Source organism: Neoarius graeffei, chromosome 18, assembly GCF_027579695.1.
Source record: "Neoarius graeffei isolate fNeoGra1 chromosome 18, fNeoGra1.pri, whole genome shotgun sequence".
NCBI classification, from domain to species: domain Eukaryota; kingdom Metazoa; phylum Chordata; class Actinopteri; order Siluriformes; family Ariidae; genus Neoarius; species Neoarius graeffei.
The window spans coordinates 19,196,219-19,213,621 of record NC_083586.1 but is presented as its reverse complement, the minus strand read 5'-3'; the positions used below and the strand labels follow the sequence as shown (position 1 = coordinate 19,213,621).

At 41.4% G+C, this 17,403-nt stretch overlaps 1 protein-coding gene across 2 annotated transcripts in view; it reads right to left on the bottom strand.

Moving 5' to 3' along the window:
• The window catches only part of nrp2a (neuropilin 2a), a 122,882-nt gene that overhangs the window by 92,044 nt on the left and 13,435 nt on the right, over positions 1 to 17,403 (bottom strand). For both annotated transcript variants that reach the window (XM_060898497.1, XM_060898498.1), the window contains exon 2: positions 16,927 to 17,104. In XM_060898497.1, the coding sequence (XP_060754480.1) occupies positions 16,927 to 17,104 (178 nt within the window). The remainder of the gene's footprint in view (positions 1 to 16,926; positions 17,105 to 17,403) is intronic.

The following is a 17,403-nucleotide window of genomic DNA, read 5'->3' as shown; positions in this document are numbered from 1 at the left end:
AACATCAGAACGGGAAAAATTGTGATCTCAAAGTGTGACTTTCTTTCACTGTGGCATGGGTGTTGGTTTGAGTTTGAGCCAGATGGACTGGTTTGAGTATTTCAGATCCTGCTGATCTCCTGGGGTTTTCACACACAATAGTCTCAAGAGGTTACACAGAATGGTGCAAAAAACATTGAGTGAGCGACAGTTCTGTGGGTGGAAACAAACGTCTTGTTGATAAGAGAGGTCAGAGGAAAATGGCCAGATTGGCTCGAGCTGCCAGGAAGGATATAGTGACTCATATAATCACTCTTTACAACCGTGGTGAGCAGAAAAGCATCTCAGCATGCAACAGCAGAAGATCACATTAGGTTCCACTCCTGCAGCCAAGAACAGGGATCTTAGAATCAAGAACAAGTTCCTATTAAAGTGGCCAGTGAGTGTATAAACACACACACAGTGAGGATAAAAGCCTGTAAACCATGTGCAAGTGTAATTAGGTTGTAATTGATTTTTGCCGAGGCTCTTGGCCGGTGTGGATTAGCAGCGATGAGCGAGTGTGTCGAACTTGGATATTGACCGACTCGAGCCGACTCCTTGGGGCTTTGACTACTGGGGAGCGCACAGCTTGATGGTGGGAACAGAAAAGCCGGGAAATGTACTTAGCATTTAAAAAAAGGTGATGATCCTACGTTTATTTTGCTGCCTTTATATCGATTTTATACAGTACCACACTTGACGCAAAAGTGTAAACATTTCCTTTCTTTTTAAATATGAATTGTACTGTACTGTGTGTGAGATATGGGATTGGGACCCAAACCAAAGACCCAATGTTTCATGAAAAGACAAAAAAAATGTTCTACTTTCCCTTTTGCATCCCAATTACTCCCTCGCTTCCATCCTTCTTCTCAGCCGCTAATTGCTTTTCACACCTTCCATGTTTTTCAGATGTATTTTTTTACACCTCATATTCCCAAGGCACCACTAACTACCCCAAAAGATCTCATCTGGAGAAAGAAAGGAAAAAAAAACAAAAATGGTGCTTCTCTTGTCGTATTATCTAGAGTATTAGGTGTTGGTCGGATCATTGTGTTAATTTTAAACCAAAAGGAGAGACGTCAAACTTCGCACCTCCCTACATGAGTGAGGGTAATCCGAACCAACCTCAGCTCATTAGATAGTCGTCTGCTCCATATATCACCATCGACCAGCACCCTTCCGTTCTCATGAATACTGCTGACCGATGCAACGTTCATTTAGACCACACAAATGGAAAACTGAGATCTGGTTTTATCAGCGAATCAATTGCAGTCTCTACACAAGCCTAGATTCAGATCCGTCACCCCAGCGTCGTCAAAATAGGAATTCACCCCGTTCCCATTTCAGTCATGCTTTTAAGAGTAACAGCTTCAGGACCCCTTCCAAGTCCAGCCGGCGGCCAGTCGAGAAGCTAAAATTGAAATTAAATAAAGCTAAGAGTCTGCAGAGAAAGCCGCACGGCCGTCCTCCAGGGGCTCACCTAATAAGCTATAAGTGCCTCTGAAATATTAAGTAGATGCCGGGGAGCATTCCTGAGGGAAAGGAAGAGCTGCCATCTTCAATCCGGCCGGGAAACGAATCGCATTCTCTGTCCAATATGGAGCTGACACTTACAGATGTGCGAGGCAGACCACAGAAACAAAAGCCTCAGGCTTTCACAAGCATCATCGATCGTCAGGACGACGGGGCAACTCGCGAGGATGTCCCGGCAATTTCTGTTGGTGGAATATGTCTCGGGCTCTGTCTTGAACAGCCAAACATCTCTATCAGATGTATATTTGGGCAAATTATATATTCCGTCACGAACCCTCAAGGCACCATGTTTTGGATGCCCAGAAACTGACTGGTAGCTAACCACATAAATAACATACACTACCGTTCAAAAGTTTGGGGTCACCCAGACAATTTTGTGTTTTCCATGAAAAGTCACACTTTTATTTCCCACCATAAGTTGTAAAATGAATAGAAAATATAGTCGAGACATTTTTCTGGCCATTTTGAGCATTTAATCGACCCCACAAATGTGATGCTCCAGAAACTCAATCTGCTCAAAGGAAGGTCAGTTTTATAGCTTCTCTAAAGAGCTCAACTGTTTTCAGCTGTGCTAACATGATTGTACAAGGGTTTTCTAATCATCCATTAGCCTTCTGAGGCAATGAGCAAACACATTGTACCATTAGAACACTGGAGTGAGAGTTGCTGGAAATGGGCCTCTATACACCTATGGAGATATTGCACCAAAAACCAGACATTTGCAGCTAGAATAGTCATTTACCACATTAGCAATGTATAGAGTGGATTTCTGATTAGTTTAAAGTGATCTTCATTGAAAAGAACAGTGCTTTTCTTTCAAAAATAAGGACGTTTCAAAGTGACCCCAAACTTTTGAACGGTAGTGTAAATAATAATGTTAGCTAGTTATGTACGATAACTAATACAGACTAGCATTATTACATTTTTATTCAGCGCTGTTTGTTTCCACAGGTTACATAGTGACTATGAAAAGTGCACGTACACTCCTGAACCCATTCTTTACAACATTAGCTTGTTGATTTATAAATGGAACACCTTGAAGAGTGAAACGGGAAGATAAGCTGCATTATAGAAAGATATTTTATTGTTCTGTTCCAAAGTCAGACAGCAGGTTGTTAAGGATCATATAAAATACAAAATGGGCTAAAAGTAAATGTGTTATAAGAGTTTATTAAGGACATTTTAAATCGTCCGAGTGGATAGCTACCGTAGTTGAACCCGTCGTTGATTCCTGATAGGCTCATCAGCCGTATCCTTTACAAGTACGAACACGTAAATGAACACGGTACGTCGTTAGAGTTTCCACAAACTTTGTGTTTCGGTAATTAATCCCCATCGTAAAAAGGAACCGAGTAGCTCTTGCTATAGTTATGCTATCGAGATCGCATTGCTGTAAAGTGTGTTACATTTGGACAAACGCACCAAATGAAAATGTTTATTTTGTGAACACCAGTAAGAAGCAGGGTTTATTTTCTTTCTCTGGTTGTTGTTGCTGTTATTCTTCTTCTTTGATGGATGACTAAGAACTGAAAGTTGAAAATCGAATTGAAACTTGCTTGTCCTGTGGACATTACCTTTTTGATATCATTTGAGAAAGGAAACATTTTTTTATTCTCTCTGACGAGCTTTCATGGCAGGTCAAACTGATTTTTTTTATGCATTTGATGTAATCAGAAACACATTTTCGGACAACTGATGCTCGAAAACAGTCACTGAGCCGTTTATTTTGCTGAACAATACACCTTTCTCATATAACGACTGTTGCTTTGATTTGGTTTAGGCTGCACTTTGATGTTTATACAATAAATAATCCATGTCATGAGACGTATAAACCTTGAGTTTAATTTTAGCATCAAGCTAAACACGATGGAGCTTGACCCGTTATGAATGTAACGTTAGACAAGCTATAATTTCTCATAATCCACCACTTATAAACTATTGACAGTCTGACATTAACTCTGATGCTTGATACTGTATAATTATATGTAATTAGGATCATGTGCTGGGTGTTTCTTCAATTAAATAAATCAATCTTGATGATCATGGGAAAAAGAAATCATTATGAAGTTTGAAAATTTTTACCAGGGCTGGAGAAATACGGTGACCCTCGAGTCTTTCTGTCTGTGACCGGTGACCTAGTTGCCCATGACCTCACTGGTCTTGAAGGCACGTGAGCAATTGATTCCTCATTAAGTAATCGATCCCGGTTCCTTCTTCCCCGTCAAAGAGGAGTGAGATTACACTCGCGAGTCGATAGCTTAGCACCTCCACTAAATATGGACTTGCTAAAAACAAGCATGAGCTTGCAAACTGCACAGTAGGATGACCGTTCGCTGTCAGAAAGCTACTCGAAAATGAGATCTGAAAACATTTAGAGAAATCCTAGGTGAGGTGATCCTGCCAGATTTTCCAGCATGACTGATTTCCTAGGCTGACCATACGCTTTGACTTTCCTCAAAGAGAAATGCAGAATAAATCTAGAAGGACACTCGGTCAAGTCCATCCCTCCGCCAAGCCATATATTCGGATTTGCATCAAAATCTAATTAATTGTTCCTTGCTCCATGGTTCACCTTTTCACCAAATTTCATCAAAATCCGTTCACTACTTATTGAGTTATGTTGGGAACAAACAGAGGTGAAAACATAACCTCTTCCAACAAAATTGGTGGAGGTAACTAGCTACATCCAGATTTTCAAATGTAAATCTGCTTTGCGATGAAGTAAAATCAAATGAAGTTAAATTTGAGCAAAAGATCTTTATTAAAACACTTGCTGTTGGCCAAATTATAGCCTCGGCCAGACATTCAGCTTGGTACGCTTTCACTTTTTCAACCAATGCCTTGCTTCTAAATTATGTAGCAAGGCAGCTAACCAAAAGCATTTTATATTTCATCAAAATGTACTTCTTGTCCAAGAAGAGGGGTTTCTTCAATATTCAAACAGCTAAACCTCACTGTAGACTGGTGCACGATGCTGTGTTTTATGCCAAGCGACATTTGACTGAGTTGACATTTGATTAGTTATGATTCAATAAAGGGCGGCACGGTGGTGTAGTGGTTAGCGCTGTCGCCTCACAGCAAGAAGGTCCTGGGTTCGAGCCCCGGGGCCGGCGAGGGCCTTTCTGCGTGGAGTTTGCATGTTCTCCCCGTGTCCGCGTGGGTTTCCTCCGGGTGCTCCGGTTTCCCCCACAGTCCAAAGACATGCAGGTCTTAACTGGTTAAATGTTAACTGGTGACTCTAAATTGAGCGTAGGTGTGAATGTGAGTGTGAATGGTTGTCTGTGTCTATATGTCAGCCCTGTGATGACCTGGCGACTTGTCCAGGGTGTACCCCGCCTTTTGCCCGTAGTCAGCTGGGATAGGCTCCAGCTTGCCTGCGACCCTGTAGAAGGATAAAGCGGCTACAGATAATGAGATGAGATGAGATGATTCAATAAAGTGACAAAACCAACTGATTGGCTCAAATGATTCCTCGGACCAATCCTATACAGCCGGTCATGAAATATGTCTAGAGACATTATGAAGAAAAATGAAGCTTGGAAGAACGTGAGCGTACATATCAAAGAAAGTATAGTTAGCTTGTTTCGTTAATCTAACCTGAGAACGAAGCTAGTACAAAGCCGAGCACATGGATCAGGTGTGTTGTTTCATTTAGGTCTCATCAGAAAGAAAATAAAACCTGGACAGGCCATGCCCAGAAGAAGCTAACAGATGATTGGACATCCATTTGGGCCTGAAATGCCTGACCAACTCCTGTATGCTAATATGCCATTATTGCTACTCTACATTCCATCAAGAAATGGCATTCATGCAAGAACGAAAGGACTAAAATAACGTGAGGAATAGAGCGAGGTGCCGGTGGAGGCATTGTTTCATGTAGATCAGTGCGGGGGTGAGAAGAGAATCCACCTGCTCGACTTTAATCCCCTGCTGGGAGGAATAAATACCTCAAACATGCCCGTCAGAGAGGAGGAAGGAGATTGATAACGCAAGAGACGACGATTCGCAGTGAAAGCATGAGGATGAAGAGACGGTTAATACAGGGAAGACGCTGTAGAGATAACCGGTAGAAATCTCAACGTTCTCCTCCTTCCCTGCGGCAGAGAAGACTGCAGGAGATCGCATTAAAGATATAGCCTAATATTTCATCTACTGTTTTTATTGCATCTATTCCACATCAATCTGCTTACAGCCCCTGGAGGTGAAAGCCATTTGGCGGACGGCCCAAATCTTCTGGGACCGAATCCACAATTGAAGTGGCCTCACGGACACCGACAGCTTATGCACCTTAGCTACAAAAAATAATAAAGGTTCTCTTGGATGGATGAGTATAAATTAGGTTACGGCGCTTGAGAAATCGAGTCAGCTTGATCTTGATGTGACCTTGGCTTAAGGGGCCTCGAGTAGCTTTAGAGCAGAGGGAAAACGACGAGTGTTGGAGCATAAAGTGAATGCAAATGATAGAGCGCGCATGTGTGTGTTCCTTGAAACGGCATGGCAGATCTATCAATCATGCGCCGTTACAAAGTGCTGACGATGACTCATTGCGCAGCGTGTGGAGGGAGGAGACGTGCAGCGACTTTCCCACAGACTTTCTTTTGATCACTTGTTTGCTTTCAGTTTTTTTCTCCTAAACAGAACTTGGAAGCTGAAACTATTATTTAGGTTGAAATGGAGTACGAACCAAAGAGCTGAATGATGAAACGATTTAATCTTCCCAACACTGTTTTACGATGCCACCGACGTTTACTCTCGATCATATTTCCAACGTAAATGTAACATAGGATTACGCTAGTATGAGGTATCAAATACGCCAAAAGAGCAGTCTCTGTAATAAACGAGAAGTGGGCTAATTGAGATATTAATCGATCTAGATGCTTTGAATTCTCTGATATTGATCAAAACCAGGGGCGGCACGGTGGTGTAGTGGTTAGCGCTGTCGCCTCACAGCAAGAAGGTCCGGGTTCGAGCCCCGTGGCCGGCGAGGGCCTTTCTGTGCGGAGTTTGCATGTTCTCCCCGTGTCCGCGTGGGTTTCCTCCGGGTGCTCCGGTTTCCCCCACAGTCCAAAGACATGCAGGTTAGGTTAACTGGTGACTCTAAATTGAGCGTAGGTGTGAATGTGAGTGTGAATGGTTGTCTGTGTCTATGTGTCAGCCCTGTGATGACCTGGCGACTTGTCCAGGGTGTACCCCGCCTTTCGCCCGTAGTCAGCTGGGATAGGCTCCAGCTTGCCTGCGACCCTGTAGAAGGATAAAGCGGGTACAGATAATGAGATGAGATGAGAATGATCAAAACCACTTGGAGCTCCACCCCTTCCATAGCACTCTCACTTTCTGTCATGGTTTTGTCACCAACTAACAGAGGTGGACAGTAACAAAGTACATTTACTTGAGTACTGTACTTAAATACACTTTTTGAGTATCTGTACTTTACTTGAGTATTATTTTTTATTTTTTGGCCACTTATGACTTTAACTTCACTACATTTGAAAGACAAATGTCATACTTTTTACTCCACTACATTTCTATCAAGGTCCTCGTTACTATGAAGAGGCTTTGAAAGTGGATGTTTTTTCTTTTCTTTTCTTTTCTAAAATGTGATTGGTTTTTTTCACAGGTGACACTGAGACAGTCTATCAGTAATCACTAGGGTCCCGTCCCGTCCATAGACTGGATAAAATCAAGTTCAATGATTTCTCCACAGCATTATTTAACACGATCAGTTGATGGCAGAATGGAAGGAGGCGGTTCTTCTGGGGAACACACGCACTCATGGCTATAGCTAGAACCCATGTTTCAGTTTTCTGAAAGGAATAAAGAGTTGTTTCGTTTTAAATATTTGCTTTGTTTGCCTAAAACGGAGCACATCATGGCCTACAGAAACTCTCTGTCCGACCTGTGGAAGTATATTGAGGTATGAAAACGTTTTATTCCAAGAGAAAGTTTGCAATGAAGTTGTCTTTGCTTTGAGAGCTAGCGATAACATTGCAATAGCTATGCAGTCTGGTTAGTCAAATGACTTTCGATGGATTTTCCTGCCAAGTTGCCGTAGCCTTGTCAACGGCTAACGTTAACACATAGCTAGTTAACTTGGACACTGTTAGTTAGCATGTAAACACGGAGTTGCGCTAACACGAATAACATTAACTTATCTGAAGTGGTTTCAGAAATGTTTTAGCACAATCTTGCCAAATAAACAAAATGTAGAAATCTTTATTTTCTAGTAACGTTAGCTACCCAATATGATTTCGAGTTTGAAAAGAGTTTGCTAGCATGTCAGGTGGAGCATCACTGACAAGATAGCTTAACATTAAACTACCATGATTCCACAGGCAGATTCATATGTGCATGAATACATACACTTGTGCATGTGAGACCTGTGAGATGGACAGTATTGTACTAGTCAGTCACAACAAATTGCTGGAATTTTTTGTTTTGATGTCAGATGATGGTCTTGCACAGGGTTTTGAACCAGTTCAAGGAACGAAAACGAAAACCGGGAACTTTTTCTATTTCACATGGAACAGAAATGAAACCAGAAACTTTATTATTTTTTTATGTTCCGGAACAGAAATGCTTATTAAAAATAATGGTAACCGGTTAATACCAGTTTTTATTTCGTTCCTCAAAGTTTCCGTAGCCTACAAATAAAAAAGTCATTCTTCTCCTACGCAAGTTTCTATGACCCGCTAGGGTTCACTTCCTGTGTGACGTTCGCTGACTGAATGGAGAGAGCGGGAGGGTGGACTACTATCACGTCTCCACAACTTAAATAAGAGGTAAATATTGCAGTCTATCGTTATTCAAAAACGTCAATTTCAAACACGATATCAATATATTTGTCCATGTTAATGAGAGGCTCGCGAACATTAAATGACGTTAACCTCTGTTAGCCTATCAGTGCATAGGGCCTGACTAGCCTTTGGTAACACACTAAACGAATTATCTTTCATTTTTGGCACTTTTTCTGTTTGTGTAGATGGGAAGACATACTGAGAATCCAAATCGCCAACATTTGAAATAATAATTGTTTTGAATTATTTCTTGTCTTATTTAATGAAGGTTGTAATAGAATTAGCCTACATTTGGCTTAAGCTGGATGAGACAGAGACATAATTTTATAGCCATTTGTTAAACAGCTGACAGGGAACGTAATTAACCGTTCCGGGAACGAAATTTTTTTGTTCTAACCGGTTCGGGAACGTCTATTTAATGGTGGAACCCAAAACCGGAAAAGTAAAAATTCCGTTTCTGTTCGGAACGAACCAATAGGAAAAAAATTCTGGTTCAAAGCCCTGGTCTTGCACTTTTTTTTTGTCTCGCTTAAAGCAGTGTTGCTGTTGGGCAGTTATTAAGCTCGAGGTCTGGACCTGGTTTTAAGCAGGTTGGATTGTCATTTTAATTTTCTGAGCAAGCTGCATTTACAGCTATTCCACTGTCTTCCTGATTAACATACAGTGCATATATACACATACATGTGTGCACACACTGTCAGAGCTGGGTCAGAACACTACCATGCTGCTTTGTGGGGGTGGGGAGGAGTGTTACAATTAAAAAAAAAAAAGAAAATAACAATGGCTCTTTTTCAGTTCAGTTGTGTTTCATTTTGTAACATTCTATGAGACGTTTATTCTACAGGTTCTACAAGTTAGTCAGTGAATCCAGTCGGTTGCTTCAGAGGCATTAGGGTTCGTAAGCGTTGTGGCAATAATACAACAATGTGTTGACAGAAAATGTACTTTTAATACTTAAGTATTTTTAAAAGCAAGTACTTCAGTACTTTAATTTAAGTAAAAATTTGACTGGACAACTTTCACTTGTATCGGAGTAACATTTGACCAGTGGGATCTGTACTTTGACTTAAGTAATGAAGTTGGGTACTTTGTCCACCTCTGCCAACTAACATTAGACGTGTATATCCATTGTATATACCTAACATCAGCTAGCTACAAATATTTATTATAAATCTTTTTTTGGATGAAAATGGCACAATATCACCTGATATTACCTCGACCTCAAAACAAAGTGTCAAATATAACACACTATAAATAATCTTAATGGTCAAGATAATTAGGAAGTGATTAAATACTGTATGCAGTTTGGGGATGATTTGTTTTATATTACATCGAAACTGTAGTGTTAGGTTTTGAGATTTATTTTTTGTATTGTTGTTTTTTTTTTAATATTTGGTAATCCACACTATAGCCGAGTTTTGGCGATTGGCTCTGCCAACAAGCAGTCCCCGACTACATATCACTTAATATTTTTCTCCTTAAACCTATAATATTGAGAAATTGTACAAGGAATAAAATGTATCTTAAAAGCAATAAAAGAAATGCCACTTCGCACAAACTATGCACAAACACCATCTTGTAGATCAGTATTGGATTCTGAAATGGCATTAGACAGGCCATGTCTAATAGATGCTGGTCGGAGTCTCGGGGTGTAAATAACAAATGGCTGGTTATCCGAGTTTTAAACGTGATCTTGGAACAGCCAAAATAAGGATCTTTGTGTCAGGGAAAGCTGATATTATCTCAGCAGGAAGAGCTAAACTGTAATAAAACAAATGCTGTGTGTCTGTAGTTACAGGCTGCATCAGGGTTCGTGTGTGTGAGAGAGACACGAAAGTGACGAAAGTTCAAATGACTCTGCGTATTGGTTTACATGTGGTGCGTGTGGTCCACTCAGCCTACTGAACTTTTCTCCAACAGCAACGGCTTAATTTCACACGCTAATAAATCAATCACCGGCCACAATCATGTCCAATCCTCAGTGCCTCCGAGGTTCATTTATAATTCATTACAAACGTATAAAGGCAGATTTATATTGGATTTCAGATGGAATTTTTACCCTGCAAACACTGGATCTCTATATAGTGCATGCATGAATGGATAATGGAGTAAATCTAGAGTTGTGTATGCAAGTCTGTAATGCGTTAGTGGTATCAGCTAACTGACAAAAGGCTACTTTTTAGACTTAGTTAGTTCATGCCATTACTTGCATTATAGCAGCTTTAAACAGTCATATCTACTGAGAAACCGAAGTCCTTTGTGATGAAGACTTTCCAATGGTGGAAAACTTCCTGTCGCAAAGCTCCAACACCGGAGACTTCTTCCGTGAATGTTAAACAGAGGGTCGTGTATACAATTCCCCGTGTAAGTTGTTCCGATAGAAACGATGGGAATTTGTATAAACTTGTGATTCATAGCTGTACTAGTGTCAGAGAACCTTCTGACCAATCAGAATCGAGAATTCATGAGTACTGTGGTATAACAGAGCCTAATGCCGTTGTGTTAAAAATGTTTAGAAAATGTATTGATCTCCAGCACTTCCTTTACCACAAGACCTCAGAAACCTCGCTCTTGGACCAAGCTGAGAGCATAAACTATTGGTTAACACATCTACACACACACACACACCACAGGCTGTTTTTCTAGCTTCGGCTGGAACCGTCCATCAGGCACAATTTTTTTTTCTTTTTTTCTCTAAACTTCAAACATCTCAAAATCTTAACGACAAACAAACGCCCACATGGAGCCTGTCCAAGTGGATAATGCACAAACTACATTGGACAGATGAAAGGCTGGCCTTCATTTTGGTCATGTTTTTGTTGTCTTTCTGTCAGTCTGTCTTGGACATGGAGATAAAAACCTCCACCCACAGTCTGAAAGCATTAATGCATCCAAAGCCCCATTTGTTCCATCTTATAAATAAATAAATGCGGTAGGTTTGGTGTGGCTCTGTGCTCAAACAAAGGACGCATGTGGAACGTCAGATTCTGGATGGCATTGAAAGGCTATGTAGTGAAAATTCATTATGTCTAATTATTATAACTATTCTTTAAGTTCGTTTCTTAAGACACGTATTTTTTAGTATGTTACCTCGTTTGTTGACAGTTTCGGCGAACACTTCCGCCTTCTTCAAAACAGTCACCAGATCAAAACAAAACAGGCCACACTCAACAACTCACGGATCATTTAAACTCCATAGACAAGACAGGCAACATCAAATTCACACACGAAGAGGAAACGGACAAGACAATAGCATTTCTGGACCTAAAAATACACCACACAGAAGAAGGTAATATCAGAATTACAACATGCAGAAAACCTACACATACCGACTAATATCTTCTCTGGACATCTGAACATCCCATCGCACACAAAATGTCAGTAATCAGAACACTATACGACCGAACACAGAACATCACGGAGGAGAAAGACAGACAGGAGGAGGACCAACACATCCAACAGGCATTAAAAAACTGCCAATATCCACCGTGGGCAATACTCATCTCATCTCATTATCTCTAGCCGCTTTATCCTTCTACAGGGTCGCAGGCAAGCTGGAGCCTATCCCAGCTGACTACGGGCGAAAGGCGGGGTACACCCTGGACAAGTCGCCAGGTCATCACAGGGCTGACACATAGACACAGACAACCATTCACACCTACGCTCAATTTAGTCACCAGTTAACCTAACCTGCATGTCTTTGGACTGTGGGGGAAACCGGAGCACCCGGAGGAAACCCACGTGGACACGGGGAGAACATGCAAACCCCACACAGAAAGGCCCTCGCCGGCCCCGGGGCTCGAACCCAGGACCTTCTTGCTGTGAGGCGACAGCGCTAACCACTACACCACCGTGCCGCCCCGTGTTCGAGTATATATGAAAAGGAAAATTACAGACACAAAAAAAGGAAAAAAACAAACAAACAAGAAAAAACACAGAAAAAACAAACCGGGGCTTTGTCACATTACCATACATAAAAGGAGTTACAGAACGCATCCAACGATCCATGAGGAAATACCACATCAACACCCCGGTCAAACCATACAAGAACCTCCGACAGCTGCTAGTTCACCCCAAAGATAAAATACAACTGGACAATAAATGCAATGTCATATATGAAATCCCTTGCCATTCATGCAATAAAGTCTATATTGGTGAAACGGGCAGATGCTTCCACACTCGCAGGAAAGAACACCAATTAGAATGTGAAAAAGAAACAACAAAAAGACTCACAAGATCCAAAAAAGAAAAAGCAAACCAAGAAAACTTAAAATCAACCATTTCAGACCACTGCAAACGACAAAATCATATTATGAATTGGGAAGAGGCCAGAGTCATTCGCGCTGAAGAGAATAGATATCAGCGTTGGATTTTGGAGGCAGTGGAGATACGTAAGCGGGCGCAGAGGACGATGAACCGGGATGAGGGAGCGTACGCGCTGTCACACACCTGGAGCGCAGTCCTGGGGCAGCGACCTGACAGCAGGAGGCGTGGACTACCTGTCAAATTGGGCGGGATGTTCACGCCTCCATAGAGTACATCAGCTGATAAGGCACGTCACCACTCGACATCTGGTGACTGTTTTGAAGAAGGCGGAAGTGTTCGCCGAAACTGTCAACAAACGAGGTAACATACTAAAAAATACATGTCTTAAGAAACAAACTTAAAGACTAGGCATTGAAAGGCTTCCAAACCTGTGGTTTGAGACTGGGACACAAGTGGATTTGAAGCAAAAAACAGAGATGGCGAGATCACAATCTCATAACATACTCCTATCTATCAGTCAGTCCAGATCTGCAAATACATCCGATGATCCAATCAACATATGAATCTGGAATTTTGTAGCTGTTTTTAACTTTGATATTAACTGACACACGTTGGAAGCCCCGCCCCCATCCCTCCCATTTTATATACCCCCATATACTGTATACACATGCTCTAGTTTCTACCTTAGACAGGTGATTTGTGAAATAACTAGATCTGAGATGGACAAGCATTTTTACCTTGGGCTTGCCAGTCTTTCAACCTGTGACTTCAGAAATCCACTAAAATCCAAGGAACTGGGAAGAACGTTGGCTTTCTTCGATTCATCCCTTTGTGTGGAACCTTGAATGGTTCACCAAACAAACCTAACGACCCTGTTGTCCAGAATAAACCCCCTTAAACAACATAAATCAAATAATATTGCCTCCGATACATTAGTCACCAACTCAAGACAAGAATCTCATTACTGCTGCAGAAGGCGAGAAAAGCGTCCTTCCTGCTGACAGCTGCACCGCATCCCTCAGTAAGCCTTTTAGCTCTGCTCCAAACCCTATTACGTGTCTCGTAACCCCCCCGCTTCTTCCTACCCCCTTTTCTTCTCAAAGTTTATTGTCGCCTCGTCCTCATCGCCTGCTTTTTCCCCTCCTGCTCCTCCTTCTTCATCTTCCACACTGCTCCTTCTTCAGCCTTTCTGAATGTAGATACTGTACATATGTCATCCTTCAGCATTCTACTTTCAGTCTTCACCATCATTCTTCTACCAGTATTCATCAGACCAAAATGCTCAGAAGTGCATTTTATATATTTAGAAAGATATTTTGCCTTGATATACTACCTCCATATACTTCCATCTAGTGTCAAGTCCGTTAAGTTCTAAGAAGATGGCTAACCATGTAGAGAACCCTTGATGAACCAATTTTTGCTAAAAGTGGGGCCACTTGACGCATTCTGCACTAAAGGTGTAACTATCTGAGATATAGTGTCTTGCAAAAGTGTTCATCCCCCTTGGTGTTTGTCCTGTTTTGTTGCATTACAAGCTGGAATTAAAATGGATTTTTGGGGGGTTCGCACCATTTGATTTACACAACATGCCTACAACTTTAAAGGTGCAAACTGTTGTTTTATTGTGACACAAGCAATAATTAAGATGAAAAAAAACAAAAATCTGGAGTGTGCATAGGTATCCCCCCAAGTCAATACTTTGTAGAGCCACCTTTTGCTCCAATTACAGCTGCAAGTCTCTTGGGGTATGTCTCTATTAGCTTAGCACATCTAGCCACTGGGATTTTTGCCCATTCCTCAAGGCAAAACTGCTCCAACTCCTTCAAGTTAGATGCATTGCATTGGTGTCCAGAAATCTTCGTTATGCCACAGATTATCAATTGGATTGAGGTCTTGGCTTTGACTCAACTATTCCAAGGCATTTAAATGTTTCCCTTTAAACCACTCCAATGTAGCTTTAGCAGTATGTTTAGGGTCATTATCCTGCTGGAACATGAACCTTCATCCCAGTCTCAAACCTCTGGCTGACTCAAACAGGTTTTCCTCCAGAATTGCCCTGTATTTAGTGCCATCCATCTTTCCTTCAGTCCTGACCAGCTTTCCTGTCCCTGCAGATGAAAAATATCCGATGTTGCCACCACTATGCTTCACTGTAGGAATGGTGTTCTCAGGGTGATGGGTTTGTGCCACACATGGCATTTCCCAGGATGGCCAAAAAGATCGATTTTAGTCTCATTTGACCAGAGAATCTTCTTCCATGTGTTTGGGGAGTCTGCCACATGCTGTTGGGCAAACTACAAATGTGTTTTCTTAAACTGCCATTCCACCATTGGATGTATTCTTTGGCATAAAATACAATATATTTTATGACAACATGACTAGACAGAGAAATCTTTTAGCTTCAAAATGATATATCAAACATAATTTTTTGACAACGACAAGTATATTAATTTTGCGACCAAAGTCACCTACCCTTTTAATTTCCGCGCGGTAGTGAAACGTGATGTCATCGGCAGGTTCCCCTTCTTGTGTACCACGTGTCGGTCTATTTTTAGACCAGGAAACCCCCAAAGTGAGAGAGTCATTTCTCCTCGTATATGGGGGCCAAAAAAACTGCGAAAAATTTTGAGTTAATCTTTCAGTTAGCTAGATTTATTGGTATTATTTTTATCGCGTTCTATCCGCCATTGCTGATAATATGTGCCACGTCACACGTCACGTGGTACACAAGAAGGGGAACCTGCCGATGACATCACGCGCGGAAATTAAAAGGGTAGGTGACTTTGGTCGCAAAATTAATATACTTGTCGTCAAAAAATTATGTTTGATATATCATTTTGAAGCTAAAAGATTTCTCTATCTAGTGATACCATTTATATATGTTGTCAAAATATATTGTATTTTATGCCAAAGAATACATCCAATGGTGGAATGGCACTTTAAGCAATGGCTTTTTTCTGGCCACTCTTCCATAAAGCCCTACTCTCTGCAGTATAAGGCTTAAAGTGGTCCTGTGGGCAGATCCTCCCATCTCCGCTGTAGATCTTTGCAGCTCCTTCAGTGTTATCTTTGGTGTCTTTGTTGCGTCTCTGATTAATGCCCTCCTTGCCTGGTCTGTGAGTTTTGGTGGGCGGCCTTATCTTGTCAGGTTTGTAGTGGTGCCATATTCTTTCCATTTTGCTATAATGGATTTAATGGTGCTCCGTGGGATATTCAAAGTTTGGGATTTTTTTTTATAACCCAACCCTGATCTATACTTCTCCACAACTTTGTCTCTGACATGTTTGGAGACTCCTTGGTTTTCACGTTGCTTGCTTAGTAGTGCAGCAGAGTCAGGGTCCTTCCAGAACAGGTTGATTTATACAGACATCATGTGACAGATCATGTGACACTTTGATTGCACACACAGGTGGATTTTAATCAACTAATTATGTGACTTATGAAGTGAGTCATTGGTTGGACCAGCTCTTATTTAGGGGTTTCATACGAAAGGGAGTGAATACTTATGCACACTCCAGATTTCTGTTTTTTCATCTTGATTATTGTTTGTATCACAATAAAACAACAATTTGCACCTTTTAAAGTGGTAGGCATGTTGTGTAAATCAAATGGTGCAAATGCCCCAAAGAATCATTTTAATTCAATCTTGTAATGCAACAAAACAGGACAAACACCAAGGGGGATGAATACTTTTGCAAGACACTGTATTTGGATTAATGTGTTATTTAGAAAAGCAACAACTGAACTTCATTGATGCATTAAATTTTGAATAATTAGGACAAAACAACAGATGTGCAAATCATTTCACTGGCTAGCAAGGTGTTACTTTTGAAATAGTCCTTCTCTACGTCATCATCGTTTGAATTAATGGGTAGGTCTATCCCAGATTCCGATTCAAGGTTGGTCGCATATCTGAATTGTATTATATCATAACAGATTAAATTTTTTCCTCCATAATTTGGTCACATGCCAATTCCCAGCCATGTCTCTTATCATACGAGTTCTACCAATCAGTAAGGATGAAGGCTAACTCGTGCTTCCTTCAACTTTCAGCTTCTTTTTGAACTGCTGCATCACAGGGTGGGCAGCGTAACACACTTGGAAGCAAGTGCTATCCACCCTCTTCTGCATACTGAAGCCCGCGATTGGTTAGTGTCAGCAGTGAGAGTACGGCCAATTTTGCTCCCTTTACTCCCAACCAGTGAAGGCTGTAGCACTGGAGTAATTCGAACTCATGATCGCTAAATGATACGGACATGGCGAACACTTTTCTGTTGCTCCTCAGTGTCTTTCTCAACCCATGGTTGCGTACCTGCAGTCGAGCCTCTCCAGCTCGAAATGGGGGTTGAAGTTCAGCACAATGCGCTGGGTGGGTTCCGGGGCTGTGATAACCCATTCGCAGTTCTGGTGAGGCGGGTACTCCAAAGGGTAACCAGGCGAAGTGATATAACCCGCATCAGTGGCATCAACGTGCCCACCACACTTCTCACCTACGAGGAGGAAATAGAGAGAGAGGAAAGCATTTGTTTACTCACTGTGGACCCAAGTAACCACTGTGTACTCGGAACAAATGAGGAGCATAAATCACTGCCTCTACAGTACCTCTGGGAAAGCAGCGAATGCAGAACGGATATGTTTATCACATTATGTGCTTGCCATATAAAACAACTAAGTAGAGAACAAAACACTTGGGGGTGTGCTGTTATGGGAAACTAATTAACGACGCAAAACGGCGTTACTGTTACCACACCGACATTGGTTATTTTCCGACAAGAGCATGTCCTGAAAT